Source organism: Mirounga angustirostris, unplaced genomic scaffold (assembly GCF_029215605.1).
Source record: "Mirounga angustirostris isolate CCGP_5_RB_7025 unplaced genomic scaffold, mMirAng1.0.hap1 SCAF_13, whole genome shotgun sequence".
Lineage (NCBI taxonomy): Eukaryota > Metazoa > Chordata > Mammalia > Carnivora > Phocidae > Mirounga > Mirounga angustirostris.
In genome coordinates this window covers 9,259,860-9,285,735 of record NW_026991721.1, presented here as the reverse complement: position 1 = coordinate 9,285,735, position 25,876 = coordinate 9,259,860, and the positions used below count along the sequence as shown (strand labels likewise).

The 25,876-nt window shown below is 49.1% G+C and overlaps 1 protein-coding gene across 1 annotated transcript in view; it reads right to left on the bottom strand.

Annotated features, from left to right (window-relative positions):
- Positions 1-383: 383 nt before the first annotated feature.
- Positions 384-25,876, bottom strand: part of AHNAK (AHNAK nucleoprotein) — a 92,604-nt gene continuing 67,111 nt past the window's right edge. Inside the window, exon 6 of the mRNA XM_045893523.3 lies at positions 384-713. Coding sequence (XP_045749479.1) covers positions 706-713 — 8 coding nt within the window. The 3' untranslated portion in view covers positions 384-705. The remainder of the gene's footprint in view (positions 714-25,876) is intronic.

Here is a 25,876-nt window from a genome sequence, read left to right as displayed (position 1 = left end):
GGAGAGAATGTGCTCGGGCTCTCTCTAGCTCCTCCTCATATGGAGTCAGAAGTCATGCACGGACTCTGAAAATTGATACAAAGTGACCAGAATCCAACTCTCCCTGTGATTTTTTTTTACATTCTTATTTATTTATTTGTTTGTTTGTTTTAGAGAGGGAGACAGAGAAAGCGCGGGGGGAGGTGCAGAGGGAGAATCTTAAGCAGACTCCACAACCAGCTTGGAGCCCAACACGGGGTTCGACCTCGCAACCCTGACATCATGACCTGAGCCGAAATCAAGAGTCAGACGCTTAACCCACTGAACCCCCCGGGGGCCCCACTCTCCTGATTTTTAGCGCCAGGGAAGGGTGTGATGAGAACCACCAGCACTGACCCAGCATAGATGCTCAATAGACGTTTATTAATGAATGAGTAAGACAACCACCAGGGCCCCGCAGTTGCCAAAGCCCACCCTGGTTACAAATGTAAACCCACACCTGATCCCCTTAGAAGTGAAGAAACGCACCAGGTGGAACTCCTGCAGCAGCCCTGCGTCCAAAACGGGCTGGGGCTCTCGAAGCCACCTCGTGGAAGGTATTCCTTTAACTGCAGGTGTTTGTTTCCTTTGGCACAGCAAGAAGTAATTTCCCATTTTTAGAACAATGCTCCAAAGAACAGTCACAAAAACAGCTTTCAGAGGGGGCGGTTTTCTTCCTGGCCACTGCTACAGCCCTGTAAAACAACAATAACAACGGGATTTTTATTCAAAACACTGTTTGCCTCTCTCCGTAAAATCAGGAGACCATTCGTTAGCTTCGCATGAGCTGAGGAAAGATCCCTGCGACCCCTTGGCAGAGCATCCAAACAAACTCTTCTCTTTAGGAGGGGTCGATTTGGAAACTACTCTGCTGTTGGATCTGTTTTGGTCTTGCTATACCTCCCTCCATGTGATTCCTATGCGGTAAGGGTGGAAAGGAAGTTTCTAGAAAGCCTGTGTCTGTTTTGCAGGTGCCCCGTGCAAACCTGAAACCAGAAGAGAACACTGTGTTCTTTTTTTTTTTTTCTTTTTAAAGATTTTATTTATTTATTTGACAGAGAAAGACACAGCAAGAGAGGGAACACAAGCAGGGGGAGTGGGAGAGGGAGAAGCAGGCTTCCCGCGGAGCAGGGAGCCCGATGCGGGGCTCGATCCCAGGACCTGGAATCATGACCTGAGCCGAAGGCAGACGCTCAACACTGAGCCACCCAGGCGCCCCAACACTGTGTTCTTGAGGACATGCAAATAGCAGACTGAAGGGGAGGACCCAGGAAGGGCTGAGGTGCATCCCCTCCCATCTTAGCCATGAAGAAATCCCTTTCATTACCATCTCCACACAGACTTCCTCTCTGCTTCTAAACTCAAGAAATTGGCTCCAAGACTTCGGGAGCCCTCCCCCCTCCCTCCCCACCTACTTAGCCCTTCCTTTCCATGCTGCTGCCTCTACCTGGATCACACTGAACTCCTCCCCACCTGAACTTGCATTTTTCTCTCCTCACCAGCCTCCTGGCCCAGTCACTTTGACCTCCCATGTGGGTCTGCACACCCCGGCTTCATCTTACTTACACCCTCCCTGCTCAACCATGGTCAGTGACTCCTCTTCCTATAGACAGAGTCCAGCGTCCTTGGTGGGACCTCATCTGGAGCCAGTCTTCCTTTCCAAGCTTATCTTCCACGAGTTCCTACATAAATCTTAGGCGCCCTCCAGAATGGCCGGCTCACCCCTCCCAGACTCCACCCCTGCCCTCTGGGTACCACCTCCCTCCCTTACCCCGCAAATTGGAATGACCTTCCTGGTCCTGTCTCTGTGACAAAATCTTACCCATTTCTGCAAGTCCCACCCAGCTACTACCTCTCTCTGCCCAGTCTAGCTGAAAATGACCTCCCTCCCCCACCCCTTACTAAAGCACTGAGATTCTGCCCCATCCACAAAGTATCTTCACTTTGTAGAGAAATCATTAGCGTAACTTTTTTCTTTCATATATGTGCTGAATTGTATGAAGGAGAAAAGTGCTAAGCCTCTTTAAGAGTCCTGGGTGGAACCAGTTCAGTGTCAGGTTTTTTTTGTTTGTTTGTTTGTTTTTTGTTTTTTGTTTTTAAGATTTTATTTATTTGACAGAGAGAGACACAGCGAGAGAGGGAACCCAAGCAGGGGGAGTGGGAGAGGGAGACGCAGGCCTCCCGCGGAGCAGGGAGCCCGATGCGGGGCTCGATCCCAGGACCCCGGGACCATGACCTGAGCCGAAGGCAGACGCTCAACGACTGAGCCACCCAGGCGCCCCCAGTGTCAGTTTTGACATTGCTATACTACCTTTACTGAGCACTCGCTATGACCCTGCTGCTGAGCTGAGGGCTTCTTAGGTATGACCTCATTCAACCCTTGCAATGAAACTATAAGGTACGTACCGCATCCCCTTTTCACAGACAAGGAAACAAAGGTTTTGAGAAGCTAAATAACTTCCCCGAGAGCCTCCCGGTTTAGGAGTGAGCTGGAGCTCAGGCTTGGCTCACAGTACTGACTGTTGTGGCCAATACTCGAGACTTCTTTCTCGGAGAACTTACAACACAGAACAGTTAGGATGAGCAGTGTGGGTAGGAAACCACAGGTTCTTCTCCCAGTTAGAACCAATTCATGGAAAGTTTCCCCATTCAGTGTTGGGGGGTTTTTTCTTCTTTTTCTTTAAGACAGGAGAGGGATTTAATCCTGGAATATCAGGAGACATGATGAAGTTTTCTTTGAAAAATGGTATCAGGGCGCCTGGGTGGCTCAGTTGGTTGAGCGTCCGACTCTTGGTTTCAGCTCAGGTCGTGATCTCGGAGTCTGGAGATCGAGCCCCGCGTCAGGCTCCACACTCAGCATGGAGTCTGCTTGAGATTCTCTCTCCCTCTGCCCCTCCCCCTGCTGCATGCTCTCTCTCTCTCTCTCTCTCAAATAAAAATAAATAAATCTTTTTAAAAAAGGGTATCTAAGGCTTTGATGCTTGGAGGGGAAGCTTTGAAGCTGCACCTACATCACCCTAAGGTCCCAAGCCAAGTAGCAAGAACACGGATTGTGGTGCTCAGGTTCTGCCTCCTGTTGTGCAGCAGGGAGGCTCAGTAAGCTATTTACCTTATGAAGTCTCAGTTTCCTCTTCTATAAAATAATAATACTTAACCGGCAGGGTGGTTTGGATGGATTCAATGAAATAATTTATACAAAGCACCTAGCATACAATGAGTGTTCAATATATTAGTATTGTTACTACTTCCCTTGGACATAAGAATCTGGGTTTCTTTTCATTTTTTTAAGTCGAAGTCTAACACATATACAGTCATAAGGAGTGCACTTGTCGTGATGAGCACAGGAGGATGTATGGAAGGGTTGAATTATGCTGTTGTACATATGAAACTAATATAACACTGTATGTTAACTAACTGCAATTAAAATTAAAACATAAGGGCGCCTGGGTGGCTCAGTTGGTTAAGCGACTGCCTTTGGCTCAGGTCATGATCCTGGAGTCCTGGGATCGAGTCCCGCGTCAGGCTCCCTGCTCGGCTGGGGGTCTGCTTCGTCCTCTGACCCTATCCCCTCTCATGTGTTCTCTCTCTCTCAAGTAAATAAATAAAATCTTTAAAAAAAATAAAAATTAAATTAAAATTAAATTAAATTAAAACATAAAATAAAATAAAATAAAATAAAATAAAAATTGGAGTGCTTGGGTGGCTCAGTCAGCTGAGCATCTGACTCCTGATTTCAGCTCAGGTCATGGTCTCAGGATCCTGGGATCAAGCCCCAGGCGTCGGGCTCTGCCCTCAGGGGGAAGTCTGCTTGAGGATTTCTCTCCCTCTCCCTCTATCCCTTCCCACCCCACCCACCCAACCCCTGCTCACTCTCTCTCTCAAATAAATAAATGAATCTTTAAAAATAAAAAAATGCATAAATGGATAGCTTGATAATCATTTACACGTATATGCACTTATATAAGTACTAGTCCAGACATAGAGTATTTCTAGCACCCCAAAAGTTTCTCCCACACACCCTCTCAGTCCATAGCTCCACCAGATATAACGATGATTTGACCTTTCATATTTTAGCTTTGCCTCTTCTTGAACTTCGTAGTAATGAAATCCTACAACATGTAATCTCTCACTGCTATGTGGTACTCCACTGTAGGAATACACCACCATTTGTTGATTGCTGCAACCTCCAGTTGATGAGAATTTCAAGTTTGGAGACAATGCCTTTGAACATTCTTGTACATATCTCTGTGTTGTCATCTCTTAGATACATATACCCAGAGGGGAATGACGGAGTTAGGGAGTAGGCATATCTTTAGCTTGAACAGAAACTAACAAACAATTTTCTACGTGATTGTACATTTCTACAGTCCCCACAGCAATGTACGATAGTCCCAGTGGGTCCATATCTTCAGTGACCCCTGGTATTGTCACCCCTTTTCATTTTAGCCACTCGGGTGAGTGTGTAGTGGTATGTCCTCATGGTTTTAATGTGCATCTTCCCGGTGAGTAATGATATTGAGCACCTTTTCATAGTTTATTTGGCCATCTGGATTTGTTGTTTTGTGAGGATCTATTTGCCCAGTTTTTATTGGGTCATCGTCTTTTTCGTACTGATTTGTTTTAAGGACTTTTTTTTTAAGATTTTATTTATTTATTTGAGAGAGACAGAGAAAGTGCAAGCAGGGGGAGGGGCAGAGGCAGAGGGAGAGGGACAAGCAGACTCCCTACTGAGCGAGGAGCCTGACACGGGGCTGATCCCAAGACCCTGAGATCATGACCAGAGCCGAAGGCAGATGCTTAACTGACTGAGCCACCCAGGCGCCCTTCTTATTGATTTAAAATGGTTCTTCATATATCCTTAAAATGAATACTTGGTCGAATGTATGTACTGCAGATTTCTCCTGAGTCTGGGGCTTGCCTCTTCGTGTTTTTAATGGTGCGTTTTGACGAGGAGATGTTATAATTTTGATAAAGCTCAACGTACCAATTTTTCTTCTATAGTCAGTGCTTCTGGCGTTCTGTTTTAAATTTTGCCCACCCCCAAGGTCACAAAGACATCCTATGTTAATTTCCTTTTATCTTGCTTTTCCCGTATCTTCCTCTAGAGTTGAGATGACCTTCTATTTCAATAAGGAGAAAAGGTCCCACAGAAAAACTCACCATGACTGGTTTGCGCTGTCGCTCACATGATCATGACTACCAGTCTTTGGACCATCCAGTCTGTTATCCTAAGGCCAACTTAGAGCATCAAAGGGCACCACTGCTGACTGGATGCATTGCTGTAATTCCAGAGACTCTAATTTGGAGGGGTGGTGGAGCATCTTCCAAAATGAGCCAGAAAGGAGAAGGGAAGCTATCAGTCCCCCTCAGTACTATTTACATTCTCAGGCCAGCGGTTTACTCCAAAACCCTAGCTGTGATCACTTTGCAGACACATTCTTCCCATTCTAGCAACTCTCACTGTCCCCCCTTTATAAGCCTTTTCCCCACGCATGTTCTTTTCTCCCTGGATTTGCCCTTTTATCATCATTCACCGACCCACTTAACACCTTTGCTTTTTCTTCCCTTCACCTCCCCTCCTCTGACGCCAGGTTTCCCAGCTTCAGCGGGGAGGAGCCTCATTTCCCAAGTGCCACGGACGTTTGGGGCTGGAAACTGTTGCTGTGGGGCCCGTCCTGTACACTGTAGGACACACAGCTCTTCTGGTTCCTCCCATTTCCTTCCCACCTTCCTACTGTCAGTCAAGAGGCCTGAGGGAACAGTAAGGGGGTGGGAGGCAAACCATAGCTTTTTCAAGCTGAAGAGAGCCTTAGATATGATCTAGTGCAACCCCCTCATTTTACAGATGAGGAAACGGATCCCGAGAGGGGGAGGGAGAGGATGCACCAGAGCCAAATATGTGGGGGAACAAAGCCAGGCCAAACAGGAAGTTGAAATTCCAGGGCTTGAGGCAGAATTTCCAGTCCCACCAGGGAACCTGGGACTGCTTCCCACAGCAACTTTCTCCCTCCAAGCCATGCGTCCTAGTCCAGAAACAACCATGGCTGCTCAGACAGAGCAGCAGACTCAGATGGGACAAGTCCCCAGCATGTGTGCATGAGCATCAGTCCCTGAGAGCCTGTTCCAGAGCCTCCCGTGGACACAGACGACCACCCATTCCATCGGGGATGTTTTGAGATGACTAATGCCGTGACCATGTCTTAGTGTTAATTCTATCGTCATGAGGGAAATGATGGGCATAGCACCTGCCCGCACCTGTCCCAACGGAGGAGTTGGAGAGCAACAGAGGTGGGTGGAGAGCTGGAGGGAGCCTGGAGATCGGGTCTGTCCTGGCTCTGTCGCCGAACAGGCAGGTGATGGGGACCTCCCAAGTTATGGTGGCTGTTAACACCTACTGAGCGCTTACTGTACACTAGACCTGGGTGCCCTCCTGAAACGTCTTCGATGGGGTCACCCGTATGCGCGAATCACCCTACTCATTACTTCTTGCCAACACCAAGCTCACCCCCAATGTCACCATCAGACACCCATGGAGACCCCCTTGTGTGTCAAAGTCCACACCAAGAACTTACACAAAACTCAAGATTTTAGTGGTTCCGTGATGAGTCCTGTCATGTTAACAGTTATGAACTTGTGTCAGCAATTATTAGAAAAATGCCGGGTTTCATTTATGGTAGTGACAAAGATTTCTTTTTAATTAAATGTGAAGTTTTAAAATAAATCTGTTTCAAGAGGACCATTAAGCAAACAATGTACGGAGGGCATGTGGATGTGCAGAGAGGGTGATGGTGGCCCTGGATGGACTTAAGTGTGGGCCCCCAGCTTAGAGGCGGCTGCCCTGCCGTAGCCTTTGTGCATCGGACTCCCACCTGCTGCTCCCACGGCCTCTCCCTCAGTAAAGCCCTGTGGATTTGAAAGGCCCTAGTCAGCCCTTCTGCCTTCTCCTGGCCTGTTCCACGTGAGGGTCACTCACTTCTGGATTCTCTCTGCTTTCTGGTGGTAAAAGAGAAACTCAACAAGGCTGATCAATGTACTGAGATCCACAAACAAGAGGCCAAGTAAGAAGACAGAAAGGGATGAGGACACCGCACCCTTACCCTGGTCCCAGTCCTGGGCCTTCTGCCCCCCACCAGACTTACAAGACACTGGCTGGGAAAAAGTCCGGCCCAAGGCCCTCTGCTGAAGACCCCTCCCGCACTGGTCTGTGCACTGGCCATGCTGTCGCGGACCCCACTCCACCCCCTCCTGCTGGGGGTGTGGTGGCATGGGGGTAAATGGAGCAGGCTGGTGGTTCCATAGTCTAGGTCCCATGGGAATTCCAGCCCCAGACGAACTGTCCTGTACTAGGACCTATACCTGGTGACACAGGAAGGACTGTCCTCCCTTGGCAAATAGAGACAGTCTATAAATAACACTCATCAATGAGATGGGGGGCCTCGCTCAAAGCCCCAGGGATATAACAGCAAACAATAGGCTGGAATTCGAACCAGCCTCCAAACCCCACCATCCTCAGCTCTCTCAGACAGGAGTCAAACACCATCTGCCTCGGAGGGCCGGTCATTGTATTCTCTTGGGCGCCACCTCCCCCACGGCTGGGCGGGTGTCCGGACAAGGAAGCCTGAGCCTTGTTCAGGGCATTGTTCTCCCTCAGAAGAGGATCTCGAAAGCAGAAGGAAATTAGAAACAACCACACAATGAATACCAGATTCTCCTTTCTCCCTGCTTTGGTGGCCAGGAGATTAAGCAGGGCCAGCTGACAGTGCGCCCCACCCAGCAGCTGCTGGCCCTCCAGGAAGTCGTCCATGCCATTGGGAAGGGCTGGTCTTGGAGGCTGCTCTGGTTCTCTATTGATTTCCACAAGGTCCATGTTCTTTCTCCAGCTAGATGCTGACTCCTGGAGGGCAGAGACGCATCTCGGGCTTCCTTCCCACAAGGTATCCCCGACAAGTTGCTGGCACTCTGTGTTGGCGGGTTGAGTAACTGATTCCATCTGGGCACTTTCCTAGACACTTCACAGGTGTAAACTCATTGAACCCCCATAGCCATCCCATGAGGGAAAAACTATCGTTAGTCACATTTTGGTCATGAGGAGGTGGAGTCCAAGTGGCCCAGGGGTGGGCAGGACTGATCTGACTGTGGTAGCTTTGATGGGACTACATGATCCCGCTCCTTACTTCTTACCAACATCAGCATCCCCCAGCGAAGCCATGAGACATGCACGGAGCCCTCCTGAGGTCAACGTCCAACCCCACATGCCAGCTAAAGAGGGTGACCTAAGAGAAGACATGTCCCTTTCAGTACTTGCACCCCGACAGACAGCACAGGATGTGGGTGGACATTAACGAGCTCTTGAGGAGGAGACACACAGAGCTAATGTCAATCTTACCAACTTTGCATCTGAACATTCCTGCTAAGGATTTTTTTCTTAAAAATACACTCTTTTTTTCTGTTGGGGCTATTATTCATTTTAACATAATGTCGTGTTTTATGCCTCCTACGTAAGTAGGCACCAGCTTTAAATGTTGTGGAATATTGAGCTCATATATCTAGTCAAACTTCTGTTTGCTTTTTGCTGCATCCATAGCTACGATCTGAATAAATAGAGGAGAAAGGTTTGGCTCCCAAACCTACTAGCTGGGCCCTATGCCATCATTCCCCAAAACAAAGGGGAAAAGATGCCAGAAGTGAGGGACCAGGGTTAATGGTGAAAGAAAACACCGTCCTGTTCCAAGGGGTACTGTGCAGGGTCAAAACTCCCCAGAAAGGGATGTGGAGAGGGCAGGAAGGCATTCCCCCTAGGTCCCCATGAGGAGCATGCATATTTTAAACCTGTGGGCAGAGGAGAGAGGCTGTCACAGCCCAACCCGCTGTAAATGAGGCCACAGGCTTGGAGGACACCAGTGAACCCCAGCTTGTAAGTGGTAAGCCTAGACCTGGGACCCGAGTCCTCTCTGCCCAACTCAGGGCACTCCCCCACCACCCTATTGTCCATGGGCCGCAGGATCTGGAAGCTCTGGGCTGTCAAGTGTCCTGCACCCTCCGGACAGCAGGATGTAATAACCACGCCCCTGAACAATAAAACCCAAGGATCAGGCTTTGTCCTCGGACTTTCCAGTGTACAACCACACAAATGGATCTGGGGTTGTTGTTGTTGTTGTCGTTAGTCTGTTATATCAGAATGTTAAAACAAAGGTACTGGAAAGGTCAAGGTCACCCGTTCACTCTCTAAATGAGCCCATTGTCACACAAAGGAAAGTGAGGGGAATCTTCATCCCTGGGCATCTTCACCATCCTGCAACCCTTCTCCCATCTCAGAAGGCATCTGAGTCTCCAGAAAAGCCTCCCCACTCGGTCCAGTAACAGCCACCACCTCTTGTGCACTTGAACCCATCTCCTGCCTCTTTCAGGACAAAGGAATCAACTACCCCATCTTACTTCCCACTCTCCCCTGCTGGCTTCTTTGGCTCATCCAATAAACATCTTCAAGTCTGCCCCAAGAAAGATCTCTTCGTGTCTGCCTCCTGTGGCCAGAGATTGTCCCATCTTTCCTCTTACCTTTAACATCAAACTTCCTGGTAGTCTACCTTCCTCTTCTAAATTGCTCCCACTAATTCCTAAGCCTGCAGTGGGCAGCCCAGCCCAACCACTCCATGGGAACTGCTCTCTCAAGGGCCACAAATAGGCTAAAAGCATCAACTCCAGTAGCCACTGCTCAATACCCATCCTACCTGACCTCTCTACACATCAATCAAACCAACAGGAAAAAAAACTCCTCCTTGTGAGATGTACCTAGAGCAAGCACTGTGCGTGGCTTACTCAAAAGCCATTCCCGTTCTCCTTAGCTGGCACAAGACCAACTTTGTTCAAGGACAGGAAAGAGATTCTTTTATTTCGACAGGGTGGGCACAGGCCTTGGTCCAAGGGTAGGCATGTATTCTTTCGAACCAGTGGAATATGGAGGAACATCTGCTGGAGTCTTCTGGGGGCAGCCCACCCCCCACCAATAAGAGAGAGACATGTGAGGAGGATGTCTGCCCCATGCTGCTCCCTGTTTCCTGTCTTTGAACTCAGTTGTGTGAGGATGTGATGCTTGAAGCTGAGGGAAGGCCAAGAGCACCTCAGCAACATTGGCCCAGAGCTTTGCCGCCAAGCATTCTGACTATGAGAAAAATCACCTCTGTCTACATCACCACTGGACAGGTGTGCCATTACCTGGAGCCAATAGCATCCCCAACCAATATGTCACAACTCTCTTGGTTACTGACACTTCTCTCCTGTCCCTCATTCTCAAGTCTCCATGACCCTTTGACAGCCCCTCTGCCCACCCCTTGAATATCGGGGTTCTCCTGGCCCTCTCTGCTGCTTAGGTGTATGTCCTCTTCATCTACCTGCTTACTAACTCAACAAATATCTATTGGCACCTTCTATGTGCCTGGTTGGCCTCATAGAGTTGACACTCTAGTGGGGGGAGACAACTAATAAACAAGATGAACAAATAATAAATCTCACTTGTGATCAGTGCATGCTCTGAATAAAATGATTAACTAAAGAGGGTGTTGAGAAAGATGTGGAATGTCCTCAGGCTGTAGGCAGTGACCTGAGAGGGAACATTTAGGCTGAAGTTTGAAGGATGAAAAGGAACTGACAACGATGGGACACAGCATTCCAGACAGTGGGAACAATGTGAACCACGGGTGAGGACGCGAGGAAGGAAAGACTTGGCATATTATGGGGACTGCAAGGAAGCCAGTGAGGCTGAAGAAGAGTGAAGGGGAGGAGGAAGTCAGATGAAGCTCAGATCTGTGCAGGACCTTGTAAGCCTTGGGAAGGTGGTGGTTGTTATGCCAAGTGCAGTTGGAATTCATGAAGTAAGGTGGTTAACAGTCGAATCTGTGTTCCTGAAAGATCAATGTGGCTGGAATTTGGAGCCAAAGTAGAAAAGGGGAGGCAATGTGGACTCACAGTCACCCTGGTGAGATATGGGGGTAGCAGCACTGATGGTGACGTGTTTCCCTTGTGATGTACTCCCGAGGTAGAAATTATGGGACTAGCTGATGAGGGGGGATTCCAGGGGTGAGGAAGTAGGAAGCATCAAACATGATCCCCATATTTTCTAGCTTGAACACAAGGGAGAGTCGTACCATTGATTGAGATGGAGAAGCAGGTTTGGAGGTGAGGCAGGCAAATCATTTTTGGGGTTCTGTTTTGGAGATGTCGTGTTTGAAATGCCTGAGAGCCATCCAAGTGAAAAGAGCAAGAGACAGCTAAGTACTCAAGGCTGGAGCTTAGGGAACTGGGAATTTAGAGATTGTCAGCCTAGAAACGTATGTAAAGCCATGGGGAAAAATAAAATAAAATAAAGCCATGGGAATGGATGGGATCCACTGACGGAAGCATGGACAGGGAAACAGTAGGGTCATCAGGCCATTTAAGTGAGAGATATTATTTATTCTTCACATCTCCTTTTGTCTTCTCCTTGTGATATTAGATCGCCGCATCTTATCAGTTTAAATCCAAAATATCCCAAAAGCTGTCTTCTCTCTCCATTCCCATGATTGTGCCCTTCCAGGCTTGACCTTGTCTCACCTGGAGACTTTCAACAGCCTCCGGGACTTCAGTGCCTCCAGGGCATCCACCATTCTGCCACCGGTGGGGTGGGCCACTGCTCAGCCTTAGCAAAACTGAAACCAGAGGGTGCAGCAGGAAGCCTCAGAGAAGCAGTTGTGGGAACAGGGCCACGCAGACCTGAGCTGGAGAGGCCCCCGGGACAGAGAGAACGAGGTGCCAGGTCGGTAACCGCCGCAGCTGGCGGGGGTGCAGGCAGACTCAGGCCGTGCACCCTAGTCAGCACCCTGCTCTGACAGGAGTGTCTTTATGAGGGCAGGTGACTCACATCAGCCCACGTGGTTTCACACTTCAAGGCGCCACGCAACACCTGGCATGCGAGCGGGCTCTCTACAACAGACAACAACCACACCACCAAAAATAACAGAGACTAACGTTTGCTGAGTGCTCACAATGTGCCAGTCACTGTTCCAAGTGCCCATATGCTCCCCAAGTCCATAAGACAACCCCATGAGGCAGGTATTATAGACGGGGACGCTGAGGTTCAGGGAGGTTGAGGGGCTGTTTTTGGGGGGTTTTTTGAAGATTTTATTTATTTATTTGACAGAGAGAGACACAGCGAGAGAGGGAACACAAGCAGGGGGAGTGGGAGAGGGAGAAGCAGGCTTCCCGCCGAGCAGGGAGCCCGATGCAGGACTCGATCCCAGGACTCTGGGATCATGACCCGAGCTGAAGGCAGTCGCTTAACCAACTGAGCCACCCAGGCGCCCTTGAGGGGCTGTTAAAAGCAAGGGCTTTGGTGTTGGACAGACGTGGGTTCGTCTGCCGCTACATGATTGGGCTTTGTGGGCTCTCCCAGCCTCATCTGTAGAAGGGGCTTAAATAAGGTAACTTGGGGTGCGCCTGGGTGGCTCAGTCGGTTATGCCGCAGGCTCTTGATTTTGGCTCAGGTCGTGATCTCAGGGTCCTGGGATCAAGCCCCACATCGGGCTCTGTGCTCAGCGGGGAGTCTGCTTCAGGATTCTCTCCCTCTCCCTCTGTCCCTCCCCACCGCTCACTTGCGTGCGCACTCTCTCTCTCTCTAAAATAAATAAATAAATCTTGAAAAAGAAAAAGAAAAAACTTGGTAAAGCCTTTAGTTAATGCCTATCACAAGAAATGCTCAATACGGATCGCTGTGATAGCTATTACAAGAAAAACGAAAGCCAGCTCGTGCCATTTCCCCATATAAAAACCTCCAGTGGCTCCCACTCCCCAAAGATAAGGACTCTGGTCTCACCATGACCCACCCACATGACCCACTCCTCCATCTGGGGCTGCTCACTTCCTGAACGTACTGAATTGTTACACCTCCAAGCCTCTGCTCTTGCTGTCTCCAGGAGCAGAACGCCCTCCTGGCCCTTCTCCACCAGAGGGAGGAGACAGGAAGTTGTCTGCAAGGGAGGTCCAAGAGCCGCCAGCCCTAGGCTCGTTGGACTTAGGGACTGGGACCTCTCTCTCTTTCTTGGATTCTGGGCGCCTAGCACAACGGCTGCCACTCAGTAGACGCTGACTGGAGTAAGTATCGAAAGCTCATGACATCTGCAAAAGGCAGCCATGGGAAGGTTGGTGGAGAGGCCAGTTCAGGATTCCAGGAAGGGCCAACATCTCAGCCGGCCCTTCTAGCTGGGACCAGTGGTATCACCTCCACATGCCAAGGGCGGGTCTCAACTCATCTCTCCTCCACCAAAACTTCAGAACAATCCTGGGGGCGAGACTTCAGTTTATTTTTTATTTTTATTTTTTTTTTAAAGATTTTATTTGACAGAGAGAGAGACAGACAACACAAGCAGGGGGAGTGGGAGAGGGAGAAGCAGGCCTCCCGCAGAGCAGGGAGCCCGACGCGGGGCTCGATCCCAGGACCCTGGGATCATGACCTGAGCCAAAGGCAGACACTTAACAACTGAGCCACCTAGGCGCCCCGAGACTTCAGTTTAAATAACATGGGCGGTTTAGGGAATGCAGCCCAGGGCAAAAGGTAGGGTCAGAGAAAGGTTGTCATCTGGTCCGATGTTCTTCCAGGTGCCTCTGCAAACCCAGACACTCGCCCTGTGCCCATCCCAGGTCCTTGCCCAGCGAGCCACCTGGCAGGAGAGTTGCTGGAGTGCTTAGAATGGATGCTTACTAGTAAGACTCTCTAGGGGCGCCTGGCTGCTCAGTCGGTGGAGCATGGGACTCTTGATCTTGGGGTTGTGAGTTCGAGACCCACACTGAGTGTAGAGATAACTTAAAAAATAAAATCCCTAAAAAAAAAAAAAAAAAGGCTCTCCAGAAGCCCAAAAGCCTTTAGTCTCAAAAAATATAATAATAATATCACAGGACAGATGGCACTTCAGTGCCTGTGACAATTAGCAGTATATTCCCAAGAAGCCTACAGGCAGATCACAAATCCCACTGCAAAGAGAGTAATCAGAATAACAGATAACATTTCTTCCTATGTGCCCAGGATTTCACATTTATAGTCTCATCTTATCTGTACAACACTGCTATGATGTGCGTGGCTATTATTATCCCCTTTCTAGCAAGGGGGAAGCAGAGGCTAATTCAGAACAGCTTGTGGGGGTGTCGGGGTGGTTCAGGTCAAGCGTCCAACTCTTGATTTCGGCTCAGGTCAGGATCTCAGGGTCATGGGATGGAGTATAGCTCCCCCGCACTCAGCAGGGATTCTGCTTGAAATTCTCTCTCTCACTCTCCCTCTATCCCTCCCCACCCCTCCCTCTCAAATAAATAAATAAATTTTTTTTAAAAAAGGACGGCTTGTAAGTGGGGAGCTAGACCTGAACACAGCCCTGCTCTGGAGCCTGAGGTTCTATCTACCAAGCCACAAAGCCTGTTCCATTGCACTGTCTGCAGGAGGGGGCTCTGATCCCATGTGACTGTGGGTTGGGGGGGGTCAGTTGGATTCCTGCAGTTTCTTACCAGCTGCTTTTACTTGGAGGGTGGAGAAGGCAGGCAGGCACTGTGAGAGCAGTCCCCCAGCGACTGCCCCATTAGTGCTCTCGCCATCCCTGCCATGGTTTTATTTGACCTCCATCTAAGACTTCCCAAGCTGGGGGGTGATGGAGATCGAAGTCAATAGGTGTCTTCCACAACCCCTGTCCCCTGAGTCTGAGCTCTTCCGGGGCTCACACAATGAGACCCGTGAAGTTGTAAGAGGGGTTTCTGCAAATTTTGCAAGAATAATATGAGGAACCTACGCCCATCTGCTCCCCAAAACAAAGTCAGATGTCCCAGGGGCATCCCATCTCCAAACCCCATGCATAACTAGGCACTGCATTTCCAGAAGGGTAAACAGCATTATCTTGACATGTCAGAAGGCATGCTTCAGATATTTTAAACCTGTCTCTGCTTTCTCCCACAATTCAGGTTGTTCTTCCACCGAGCAGTGCCTTAGGGCTGGCTGTTACCACTCTTGTCCAACTTGTCACTCATCAGCTTCCCTGAGGACCAGCATGGCTCCAGGGTAATTTCTTCCACCTTATCCTCATTCCAGGGGAAACCACTATACTCAACGCCATTTGGATTGAGGAAGTTGAATGAGTGAAAACAATAAGAATAAAATCAGGGGGGGCCTGGGTGGCTCAGTCGGTTAAGCATCTATCTTCAGCTCAGATCATGACCTCCAGGTCCTGGGACGGAGCCCCATGTCGGACTCCCTGCTCAGTGGAGAGTCTGCTTCTCCCTCTCCCTCTGCCTCTCCTCGCCCCCCGCTCATTCTCTCTCTCTCTCTCTCTCTCAAATAAAGAAAAATTTTTTTAAAATAATAAAATCAGCCATGATTTTTTGAGTACTTAATATGTGTCAGGTACAGTGACTCAGAAATGAGGAAACTGAGACTCAGAAACACCCCAGGAGACCCAGCTCGTCAACAGCAGAGTCAGGATTTGAACCCAGGACTTGCATTTGTCACTGCACAATTGTCTTCCAAGAAGGTTACAACCCAGTGCCCATAGGAGCTGAGCGAGTCCTCCAGTGCTTCAGGTCCCTTAGAAGAAGGGGTGGCTTGAGAAGACCCTTTAAGTAGGAGATATAATTTGAATTCTAGTCTGGACTCAAGGCCTCTGCCCCAGGAACACATCCTCCCATAAGAGGACTGTGTCTAAGTACCCTCTGCCATGTGCACGGTCAGAAACTCTAAGTTAATTTGGAGACAGCCAAAGGGTTTGAAAAGAATGCCATCTCCCACCTCTAGCACCCTCAGAATGACTATGAACAGAGAAACCATCAAATCCCAAACCACTTAAAATTGACGTGAATAAGAGGCTGAAACCAAGACAGCCTTAAGATCAAGGTGAGGGAGCTAGAATGTTCGTGGCAACAACGGGACCTGCCAACCCTCACTCCAGCAACAAGCCACCAGGATGCCATCTTCAGGACCCCGCCTTCAGCCAAAATCAAAGCCGAATGGTGGGTAAGGAGATGCTCAGTCCAGGAACCCAGGCAGGAACAGATATGCCAGGATGTTGGGAAAGTCCACAAAGTAGCTCAAGAGGACCCCTGTGGAAGAGAAGAGTGGGGGGCGGGGAGAAGAGGAGGGGGCTTGACAAGTGACCTCCATGAGCTCATCCTTGGGTTGAAAGTTAGTGGACTGGCACACTTGTCCCCATGCTGGGCTCTAGGCCTGTCCTTAAAAGGCACCCCAGCCACCTGGTTGTTTGCTGAAGCCCAGATTTGCACTTCCTAAAGAAATGCATGGACTGGATCCATGAGAAGGCCCTAAATGGCCAACAGCCTCTACTGGAGAGCCTATCACATTGTCTTTCTTAAAAGGGTTTCCTGACCCACTGAAAGCAAGCAAGAGTTTTGTGAACCCTAAGGAACTGGGCTGGGAGCCCAGAGGTCCCCAACCTTGCCTTTGTTTTGTCTCCCTAATTCCCATGGATGTGATCTTCATGTTTCTTCTAGAGCTACCATCTGCTCCTCCTTCCGTATCCCATACACTCCCCTCCCAACTCCACCCATGGAGCTGATCTCAACCACACGTGCCAGGTTGGGGCCCAGGCAAACCCAGGCATCGACCATAATCCTAGACTCACTGCAGTTGGCAGCATGGTCCAATGGGATGTGCTGCCTGGGTGACCACAACAAGGCCCCCACACGAGCTTGCACCCCACTCTCGTGTCTGGCTCCCTAGAGGGGGCCTTTTCTGTCTGACCCTCAGAGGTCCTGGCCCAGAGACTGGCCCTTGTTATGGGCTGAGCTGTGTCCCTAAACCCATATGTGGAACCCCTAACCCCCATCAGCTCAAAATGTGACTCTATTTGGAGACACGGTCTTTAAAGAGGTGATTAAGTTAAAATAAGCCCATAGGGTGGGTCCTAATCCAGTCTGACCGGTGTCTCCATAAGAAGAGGAAATTTGCACCCACAAAGAGACACAGGGACTCACGTGCATGCAGGAAAGACCACGTGAGTACAAGGTGGGAAGGCAGCCGTCTGCAAGTCAGGACAGAGGCCTCAGAAGAAATCAGACCTCCGACACCTTCATCTTGGACTTCCAGGCTCTGGAACTGTTCTGTGGTGTTTTGTTATGGTAGCCTGAGCAAATTAATACAGACATTACAGGCCTCTACCACTTTCTGTCACTAATAATAATAAAGCCTAAGCTTTATTCCGCACCAGGCATTGTGCTAAAGCAGTTCGTATGCTTATCTCATTCAATCCTCTCAACAACACAGGGAACGTTACCCCATCTGGGAAAACTGAAGCTCAGAGAAGTTAATGCTTTTCCCAAGGTCACAGCCAGCAGATAAACGACTCAGACAGGATTCAACTTGAAGTCATCAAAACACAGCCCAGGTGGTGCCCAGGGCACCAGTCCTTGGAAGGACCCTGCAACAGACCGAATGTTTGTGTCCCCCCAGAATTCATCTGCTGAAATCCTACCCACTCCCCCGTGCACACACAAACACACACACACACAGAGCATGATGATATGAGGAGGCGGGGCCTTCAGGAGGTGATTAGCAATGAGGGTGGGGCCCTTGCGATGGAATTAGTGCTCTTATATGAGGGACCTCAGAGAATTCCATCACCTCCTTCCACCATGTGAAGACACAGTGAGAAGTTGACAGGCTGCAACCCAGAAGAGAACCAGAACCTGACCTCAGACTTCCAGAGCTATGAGAAATACATTTCTATCGTTAACAAGCCACCCAGTCTACGGTATCCTGTTATAGGAGCCTGAACTAAGACAGCCCCCCCAAGCCCAGCTCTCAGACCAGCTGGATGGGTAGAGCCAACATGGCCAGTGGTGGTGCATGGCCCCATAGCACCTTCCTGGAACCCCAGTGGTGGCAGGTCTTGCCCGGAGCCCATGAACCTCACATTCCTCATCTGAAGAACTGTGGAGCCGTGACTTCGTTCCTCTCCCCTCCGAGGGATGCCTCTGCCACTTTGTTCTTTGGCAGCGGGCACTGAGCAACCCACTGGAACCATCAATAAGCTCGTCCTTCACAAGCCATCTTGGGTCCTCTTCAAATCATTCCTGTAGCTAAGTGCCCTTGGGGACTCAAGTTCATCGATTCACCTTACAAAAAGAAATGACAGCTACCTACCAAGAAAAAGACCAGGGCTGCTTCCTCGCCCCCTCCCCCCCATGCCAGAAGGTCAGAGCTACCGCGGGTCTTAGAGATGGTTCCCTTGTCCTTCCACCAGAGGGGTCCCACGATGCAGCAGACCAAGCAGGGGTGGTGGTGAGACAGGGGAGTCTGACATAAACTGCAGGGAATGGTCATCCCTTGCAACTAACTCACCCTCCCTGCAGGCCCCCTGCAGAAAAATGCCAAGTCAACTCTCTTAATGAACAAAGCCGAGCTTTGTAAGCACTGAATTACTTTGGAGGGTGAGAGGAGGAATAAAATCCCTTGGTCCTCATGCTACTCATTTAACAGTGTTCATTTCAATGTAAGCGTGATTAGTAGCCCCCCCGCCGCCTCCCCGGGCTTCTCCTGCCTATGGTACGAGCAATGTGAAGGCAGGAGCGGGTTCTCTTCCCCGCATCGCCACAAGTACCGAGTGTGTCTCAGGATGCAGTACCTGAAACACCAGCACCAGACGCACTTGGAGGCTTTGTTAGACGCGATTTCCCAGTCCCCGGCTCCAGATCTACTGAATCAGGCTCTCCGGAGTGGGGCCCAGGAATCTGCAATAATCAGGCACCCCAGCTGACTCTTAGTCTCACTGCCCTGCCGGCTCCTTAGCCCACTCAAGAAGTGGGCCAGGCCCTGATGGGGAACATCGGTAGGGGACCCAACTGTCCTGGTATGGCCCTGGGGTTCCTGGGACATGGGACCGTCCAGGGCAAGCCGGGACGGCTAGCCATCCTAGCTCCCTTCAAATCACACACAAGGACAAGGAGCAGGGGCTTCCAAGCTCGCAGATGAGATCGTCATCTCCAAATGGCTCCTACTTGGTGTTGGAATATGCCCCAAATGTACTCAGCGTTAAGAGTGGGCGTGGGTGATGTTCTGGGATTTCACAGCACTCCAGATGAAAAAATGAAGTCAGACCATGAGGAGCTGACTCAGGGACTCTAGAAGAGGGTCCAGCTCCCCCAATTTGTCCCCTGCCCAAAACCTACTATCACCACCCTGTGCTGAAAGCAACAAACACCTGCCCTGAGCTGAGTGTTCCCTTAAGATCAGAGGAGTCACCCCTGGGTAGGAGGAGGTCGTGAGAATCATGGGGTGTCAGAACCAGAAAGTCTCCTGGAGATCAGACAGTCCTGGTCCCTCATTTCTCATATGAGAAAACTAAGGTCCAGAAGGGTCACATGATTAGCAGGGTCACAGAGCGAGCCAACCAAAAGGTGACTCCAGCTCTCTGATCTCTGCACCTCGACACAAGCCCTTTGGGGCTTGTGGGCAAAAAAAAAAAAAAAGACAACAGCAGAAAAAGAAAACAAATATTAATTGAGGGGGAAGAGGCTAGACACATAGATGGGTTAGAGCAAAGAGTGCTTAAGGCCCATGGTGTCTTAACCCCCCACACATTACAGATAAGAAACTGAGGGACACAGAGGTCAAATATATTTCTCAAGGCCATACACAGGAAACATCTCTTGCAGGTCACTTAAGCCCTGTCCACAGTGGGACCTGCCAACGAGTCCGAAGATTTGCTATATCTGAAATGAGAGACCCTCATGACAACGTGCAGCAGAAGGGAGGGACCAGAGCTCCAGGAGCTAGAACTAGATCCCATGGACACAGTGCCGAAGGCTTCAGCCTGAGGAGCTTACCCAGAGAGAATAGGGGTTATCCTGGGAAGAGCAGTGGGGATGACTTTCACTTTTCACTTTAAACAGTTTTGAGTTATTTGAAATAACTGGTAGAATTTGATTTTTGTGATAACTTTTTAAAAAAAGATTAAAGGGGTTGGGGTGGGGGGGTGCCCGGTTGGCTCAGTTGGTGGAGCAACGCAATTCTTGATCTCTGGGTCATGAGTTCGAGCCCCACGTCGCAGGAAAGAGTTTACTTTTAAAAAAAATAATAAGGGCGCCTGGGTGGCTCAGTCAGTTAAGCGTCTGCCTTCAGCTCAGGTCATGATCTTAGGGTCCTGGGATGGAGCCCCGCATCGGGCTCCCTGCTCAGCGGGGAGCCTGCTTCTCCCTCTCCCTCTGCCCCTCCCCCTGCTTGTGCTCTCTCTCTCTCTCTCTCTCTCTCAAATAAATAAATAAAATCTCTAAAATAATAATAGTAATTAATAAAGAAATAAGATTAAAGGGGTGGGGAGTTCTTTGGTGGCTATGAAGAGAGAAGCAGGAGACCAAGCTCTGAGCTGTGGAAAGCAGAGAGAGGAGAATAGTGGGATTTTAAGGCAGAGGCTGAGATCAAGGCAAGAAGACCAAAGGACACCTCAGTGACTGGAGGCAAGGTGGATTTCCTGGAAGGGGGGTGTCTCTATGGTGGTAGAATTGGACTCCAAGTTGCCTTTTTAAGTACATTAAAAGTAACTAATCTGGAGATCGTCAAGCAGGACCTAAGGATTTTACAGCTAATTTCTAAAAATTATTTTGAGTTCTCCATAACTGAGCATTCAAAAATATTACCTCCAAGTTATAGTCCATGACAAAATGGAAACAATCTTCCAGGAATTGATGCTTCTGTGGTTGACCCAGTAAAACCCTGGCTATGGGGAACCCTTAGGGAATGAATGAGTCACTTTATAGAGTAAAATTTCCTGAATAGCTGAAGGCGAAAACCTTAAGTAACAAACAAGTAAACTTTCTAAATTGGCCTCCTCGCTCCCCTGCATTCTAAAACAGAGAACCCAGGACATTATTTCCATAATCCCATTTTAAGGCAGCCCCTACGGCTTACCAGTGCCTGGAAGAACTCCACTCTTAGGTCTAGAATTTTCCCTCTCTTACCACAATCCCCACCCCACACCCGTGCCTCACTCCCTCCACCCCTGCCCTGCACTCACTTCATCCCTGGTCCCTAGTCCAGCGCCTCATTACTGACGGTCATCCAGAGCTCAGCTGCCACACCCAGTGGATCAGCAGTTTTCTCTGTCCCTATTATTAAAGCTACAGAATTGGAATCTACCAAAGAATCACAGAACCACGCGGCCAACCATCAGAGCAAATAGCCAGCCTATGTTTGACACACAACATTTTCCTTTACAGAGCTTACAAAGCAGTAGGCAAAGGTAGTTTTAGCTACATTTTTATGACAAAACTAAGGTTTGCGGGTTATGGGAGCTTCGTAAGGTCACCTGACCAAAAACCAGTAGGGGCATAACTCGAATCCAGGTGTTCTAACTCCAAATATAAGGATACCTTGCTACTTTTTGAATTACCTACTTTGATCACACATCTAAAATCTGCCAAGAGGGCACCTGGGTGGCTCAGTCGGTTAAGCATCTGCCTCCGGCTCAGATCACGATCCCAGTGTCCTGGGATTGAGTCCTGCATCGGGCTCCCTGCTCTGCAGGGAGTCTGCTTCTCCTTCTGCCCCTCCTCCCACTTGTTCTCTCAATCTTTCTCTCCCTCTCTTTTTCTCTCTCAAATAAATAAAAAATAAATAAATAAAATCTGCCAAGAGAATAGGCAGAATGAGCCAAAATCGGCAATCCAGCTAAACTCCTTTCACTTGAAGATCTGTGGAATCAAGCTGGGCGGTAACTTTTTATTTCCGTTATTGTTAAATTGTTGCTTGTGCGAATCATCGTAACAGCAAATGGCAAAGAAGTATTTGGTATGAGCAAGCCACTGAGGTGTTTCTGCAGGAGAGGAGATACAAGGGGTGTGGACAACATGACCAGGTCCGCACTGTCATTGTGAACAGCCTGTAAGTGAAGAAATCAAAGGTCGGAGTGAAAGTGTCTGTCGTTAATCTATTCTCAGGAGAGATGGCTTCTGCTCTATTTTTATCTGGAAGTCCTACAGACCAGGAATGTGTTTCTAATGATGTATCCATTTTCACCATATTCCAGGACAACCCAGTAAGTGTCCTATGTTCCAACAAATCACTTATGACGGAATGCTAGCCGTTTGGATTTTTGCAGAATCCCCACTGTCACTCTGACTGGTATCCCTTTAAGTTTACAACCACACATCTCAAGGTACCACCCAACACTGCCTGGAAATGCTACTCCATTTCTTAATAAGTTACCTTACCCCCTTCCCAAAATGGCTATTCCACACCTTCTCCTCTCCCCTCCGGCCTCCTTCCCTGACTCTGCTCCCAGTGCATGACCTCACCCCTTATGTCACCCAGAAAATAGAAGCCACCATCAAAGGCTACCTCATCTTCCCTCCATCAAGCCCTCGGCCTCCCAGCATCCAACTCTCCCTTCAGGCCAGTTCTGTTGATAGAGTGACCACCTGTCCTGGTTTGCCTGGGACTGGGCGCAGGGGAGTGGCCCTGGGACATGGAACTTTCCGTTTTAAAGCTTTCCCAGGATGTGGGACTTTCAGGGCTAAAACTGGGGAAGTCACTCTAAACACAGATGTGCTCCCCCCGCTCCTTCCCATGGGAAGCCCACCCTCCGGGGGGACACGGGGTACCACCCCCTCTTGCCAGCCTGCGGGGTCCAGTCCTGCATCACCCTCTCTTCTGCCTCAACCGCCTCTCCCTGTCCACTGACCCTTTCCCCTGACCATGCAGACATGGTCTAAGATGCCCCACCCTAAAGAATAAGAAACATCTCCCTTGACCCCACTTTTCTCCCCTCCTACCAACCTGATTCGCTGCCCTTCCAAGCACAGCTCTACCTGTGCGCACTGAATCCTTTCACACCTGCCATTCTTGGTCCATAGCTTCCACTCCAGGGGGCAAGGCGGGGGGTGGGGGTGGGGGCTCCTCTTTCCTCCAACAAAACCTCCATGGTCAAGACCACCCATACTGCCAAATCCAAAGTGAATTCTGAGTTCCTATCTTACTCAACCTGTGGTGAGGGATCGACGATTTTTGCATCTTTATTTCCTATTGATTACAGACTAACACTTCTAAGAGAATACGAATGAATAGCTACAAGAATGAGCACGCGCTTGGGTGAAATGGCTATAAACGTAGCTAAATGCCTACTCTGAATTTCTATAACATGTCTCCCCGTGAACCAGGCACTGCTCTAGATCCCACACTCTCCTGGTTTAGGGTGGGCCCTAATCCAAAGATTGGGGTCCTTATAAGAGGGAAATTTGGACAAAGAGACGCAGACGTGTACAGAAGGAAGATGGCCATGTGTGTGAACAGGCAGAATGGAGGTTCCATAAGCCAGCAGCCACCAGAAGCCAGGAAGAACAAGGAAAGAGTCTTAGTCTTCCCTAGAAACTTCAGAGGGCAAATGGCCCTGACAACACCTTTATTCTGGACTTGCAGCCTCCAGACCAAGAGACAATAAATTTCTGTTGTTTTAAGCCACCCTGAGAAACCAGTATGACCCCCAGTTTGTATCTCCAGCCTGGACTGCTCCCCTGAACACCAGAACTCTGTGAGCGCATCTGTGTCCTTGACGTCCCCCTTGGAGGTCCCAAACGTAACATGCCCCTAACGGAACTTTTGGGTTTTCTTTCCCAGATTCTTTTCTCCCTGTTTCCCCCAACTTGGTAAAGGGCAGGGGCATTCTGCCAGTTGTTCAGGCCAAAAATGTAGGCGTCATCCTTGATCCCTCTCTCACCACTGCCCCCACATATCCAATCCATCAGCAGTTTCTGTCAGCTCTACGTTCTAGATATTTCCTCCCCTTCTGCCAACAATCATCACGTCTTGCCTCCTAGAATGTTCCAAGAGGGCAAGGACTTGATCTGTTCATTGCTATCTACGGGACCTGGAACATAACGGGCATTCAATACATACTTGTTAGATCAAGGAATGAAATAAAACCTTATTAATTCAAACATTCCCCTGATTGAGAGTTTGTGATCATCTAAACAGAGGCTACTAAGCTCAGTAACAGTAAAATGAAGATAAGGAAGCATTTTAACTATGTGAGACGATAAACTGTTTACAAGCAATATGTTAACCCTGAATCATTTGCATACTCATCATGGTCCCCAGGTTTCCCTTTTAAATGATCTGGTTTACTTGGTAGTTATACAGAGCCTACGTCCTTCCTCACAGCCTAGTTCAATACACTTAAAGCATAGCCTTCAAAGTAATATCATTGCATTTCCTTAAAAGAAAATGCATAATCTACAATTCAAACTTTGGCAGTGATCTCTGAGAGCATACACATGCTAGAAACACCCAAGCTTCTCGATGTTTCTAGTCTCCACCATGGCTCGATTAGCATTCCAAAAATGCATCTTGAAATACTCAAGCTTTTTGACACTGAGGAAAGCATGCTAGAAGCTGTAACTGGTTTGAGAAAGAGAGAAGGCCACTCTCTCAGGCAGCTCCCAGCACACCCTGCTAAGCTAAGGGGAGACTGAGACGACGTAATTGACATCATCAGTGGCCTACGTTTGCCATTTTCCCCATGAAGTTGTTGCATACAATTCATTCTTTTGAAGTTCAATTCAGCTCAGCAAACACTTCCTAAAGGCTGATCTTGGGTCAGACACAGCTCCAGTGCCAAGGGCTCAAAGATGAGTAAACAACACATGGTCCCTACCCTCCAGAATCTTCCACTGGGGAAGAATTATATTAGTTATATTAATTATATTGGAATTATGTTCACATAACCAGACTATAATAAAAGCTTGGTTGGGGCGCCTGGGTGGCTCAGTTGGTTAAGCGACTGCCTTCGGCTCAGGTCATGATCCTGGAGTCCCGGGATCGAGTCCCGCATCGGGGTCCCTGCTCGGCGGGGAGCCTGCTTCTCCCTCTGACCCTCCCCCTACAGAGACTACAGAGATGTCTCTCTCATTCTCTCTGTCTCAAATAAATAAATAAAATCTTAAAAAAAAAAAAAAGTGGGCGCCTGGCTGGCTCAGTTGGTTAAGCGACTGCCTTCGGCTCAGGTCATGATCCTGGAGTCCCGGGATCGAGTCCCACATCGGGCTCCCTGCTCGGCAGGGAGTCTGCTTCTCCCTCTGACCTTCCCCCCTCTCATGTGCTTTCTCTCATTCTCTCTCTCTCAAGTAAATAAATAAAATCTTTAAAAAAAAAAAAAGCTTGGTTGAGGGGGGTTTAAGATGCCATATAGGTACAGATAAAGGAACAGGTAACTTGCCAAGGGGGAGAGATGTCGGGCACAGAGAAGGTGACGTGAAAGATGGCCTGAGTCCATAAAGTGGAAAACATGGGGAAAACAGGAAGCACAGTTCATCCATGTATGAGTACTCGATCGCAAACCAAAAATTACGTGAAAAAAAACTCATAGAATTTAGAGAACAACTCCTGTAGCTAGAACTCCAGTTCCTAGCCACCAAAACCACACAAGTTAAGAGTTTAAAAACTCAGCTAATCGTCCCAATGCTTTGTCACGCAGCCGCAGAATGAGACCTGAGTGTTGATTAAAGGGTCCGATGGGTGCTCACCCCAGCTGGACAAGGTCAAGTTTTGTGAATGACCGCTGACATCAGATCATCACCTCCCACCAACCTTCTCTCTCATGTCTTTATTCACAAGAATCCCGTGCTCACCCAGCTGGTGCATTTCCGTAGAAGAAATAGACCATATAAGGTGCTGGGCCCTATTGCGATGCCTCCAGGACAAACCCTCCCTGCTGTTCATCACAGATGCTTCCTCCACCTGGAGTCAGAGAATTTCTGATTTTATTTACACCAATACGGGAGAAGGATCCGGGAGGAACTTTTGTTGGGCAAGAGCCTCCAGCCTCCTGCAGCTGCAGGGATGAGGACAGAG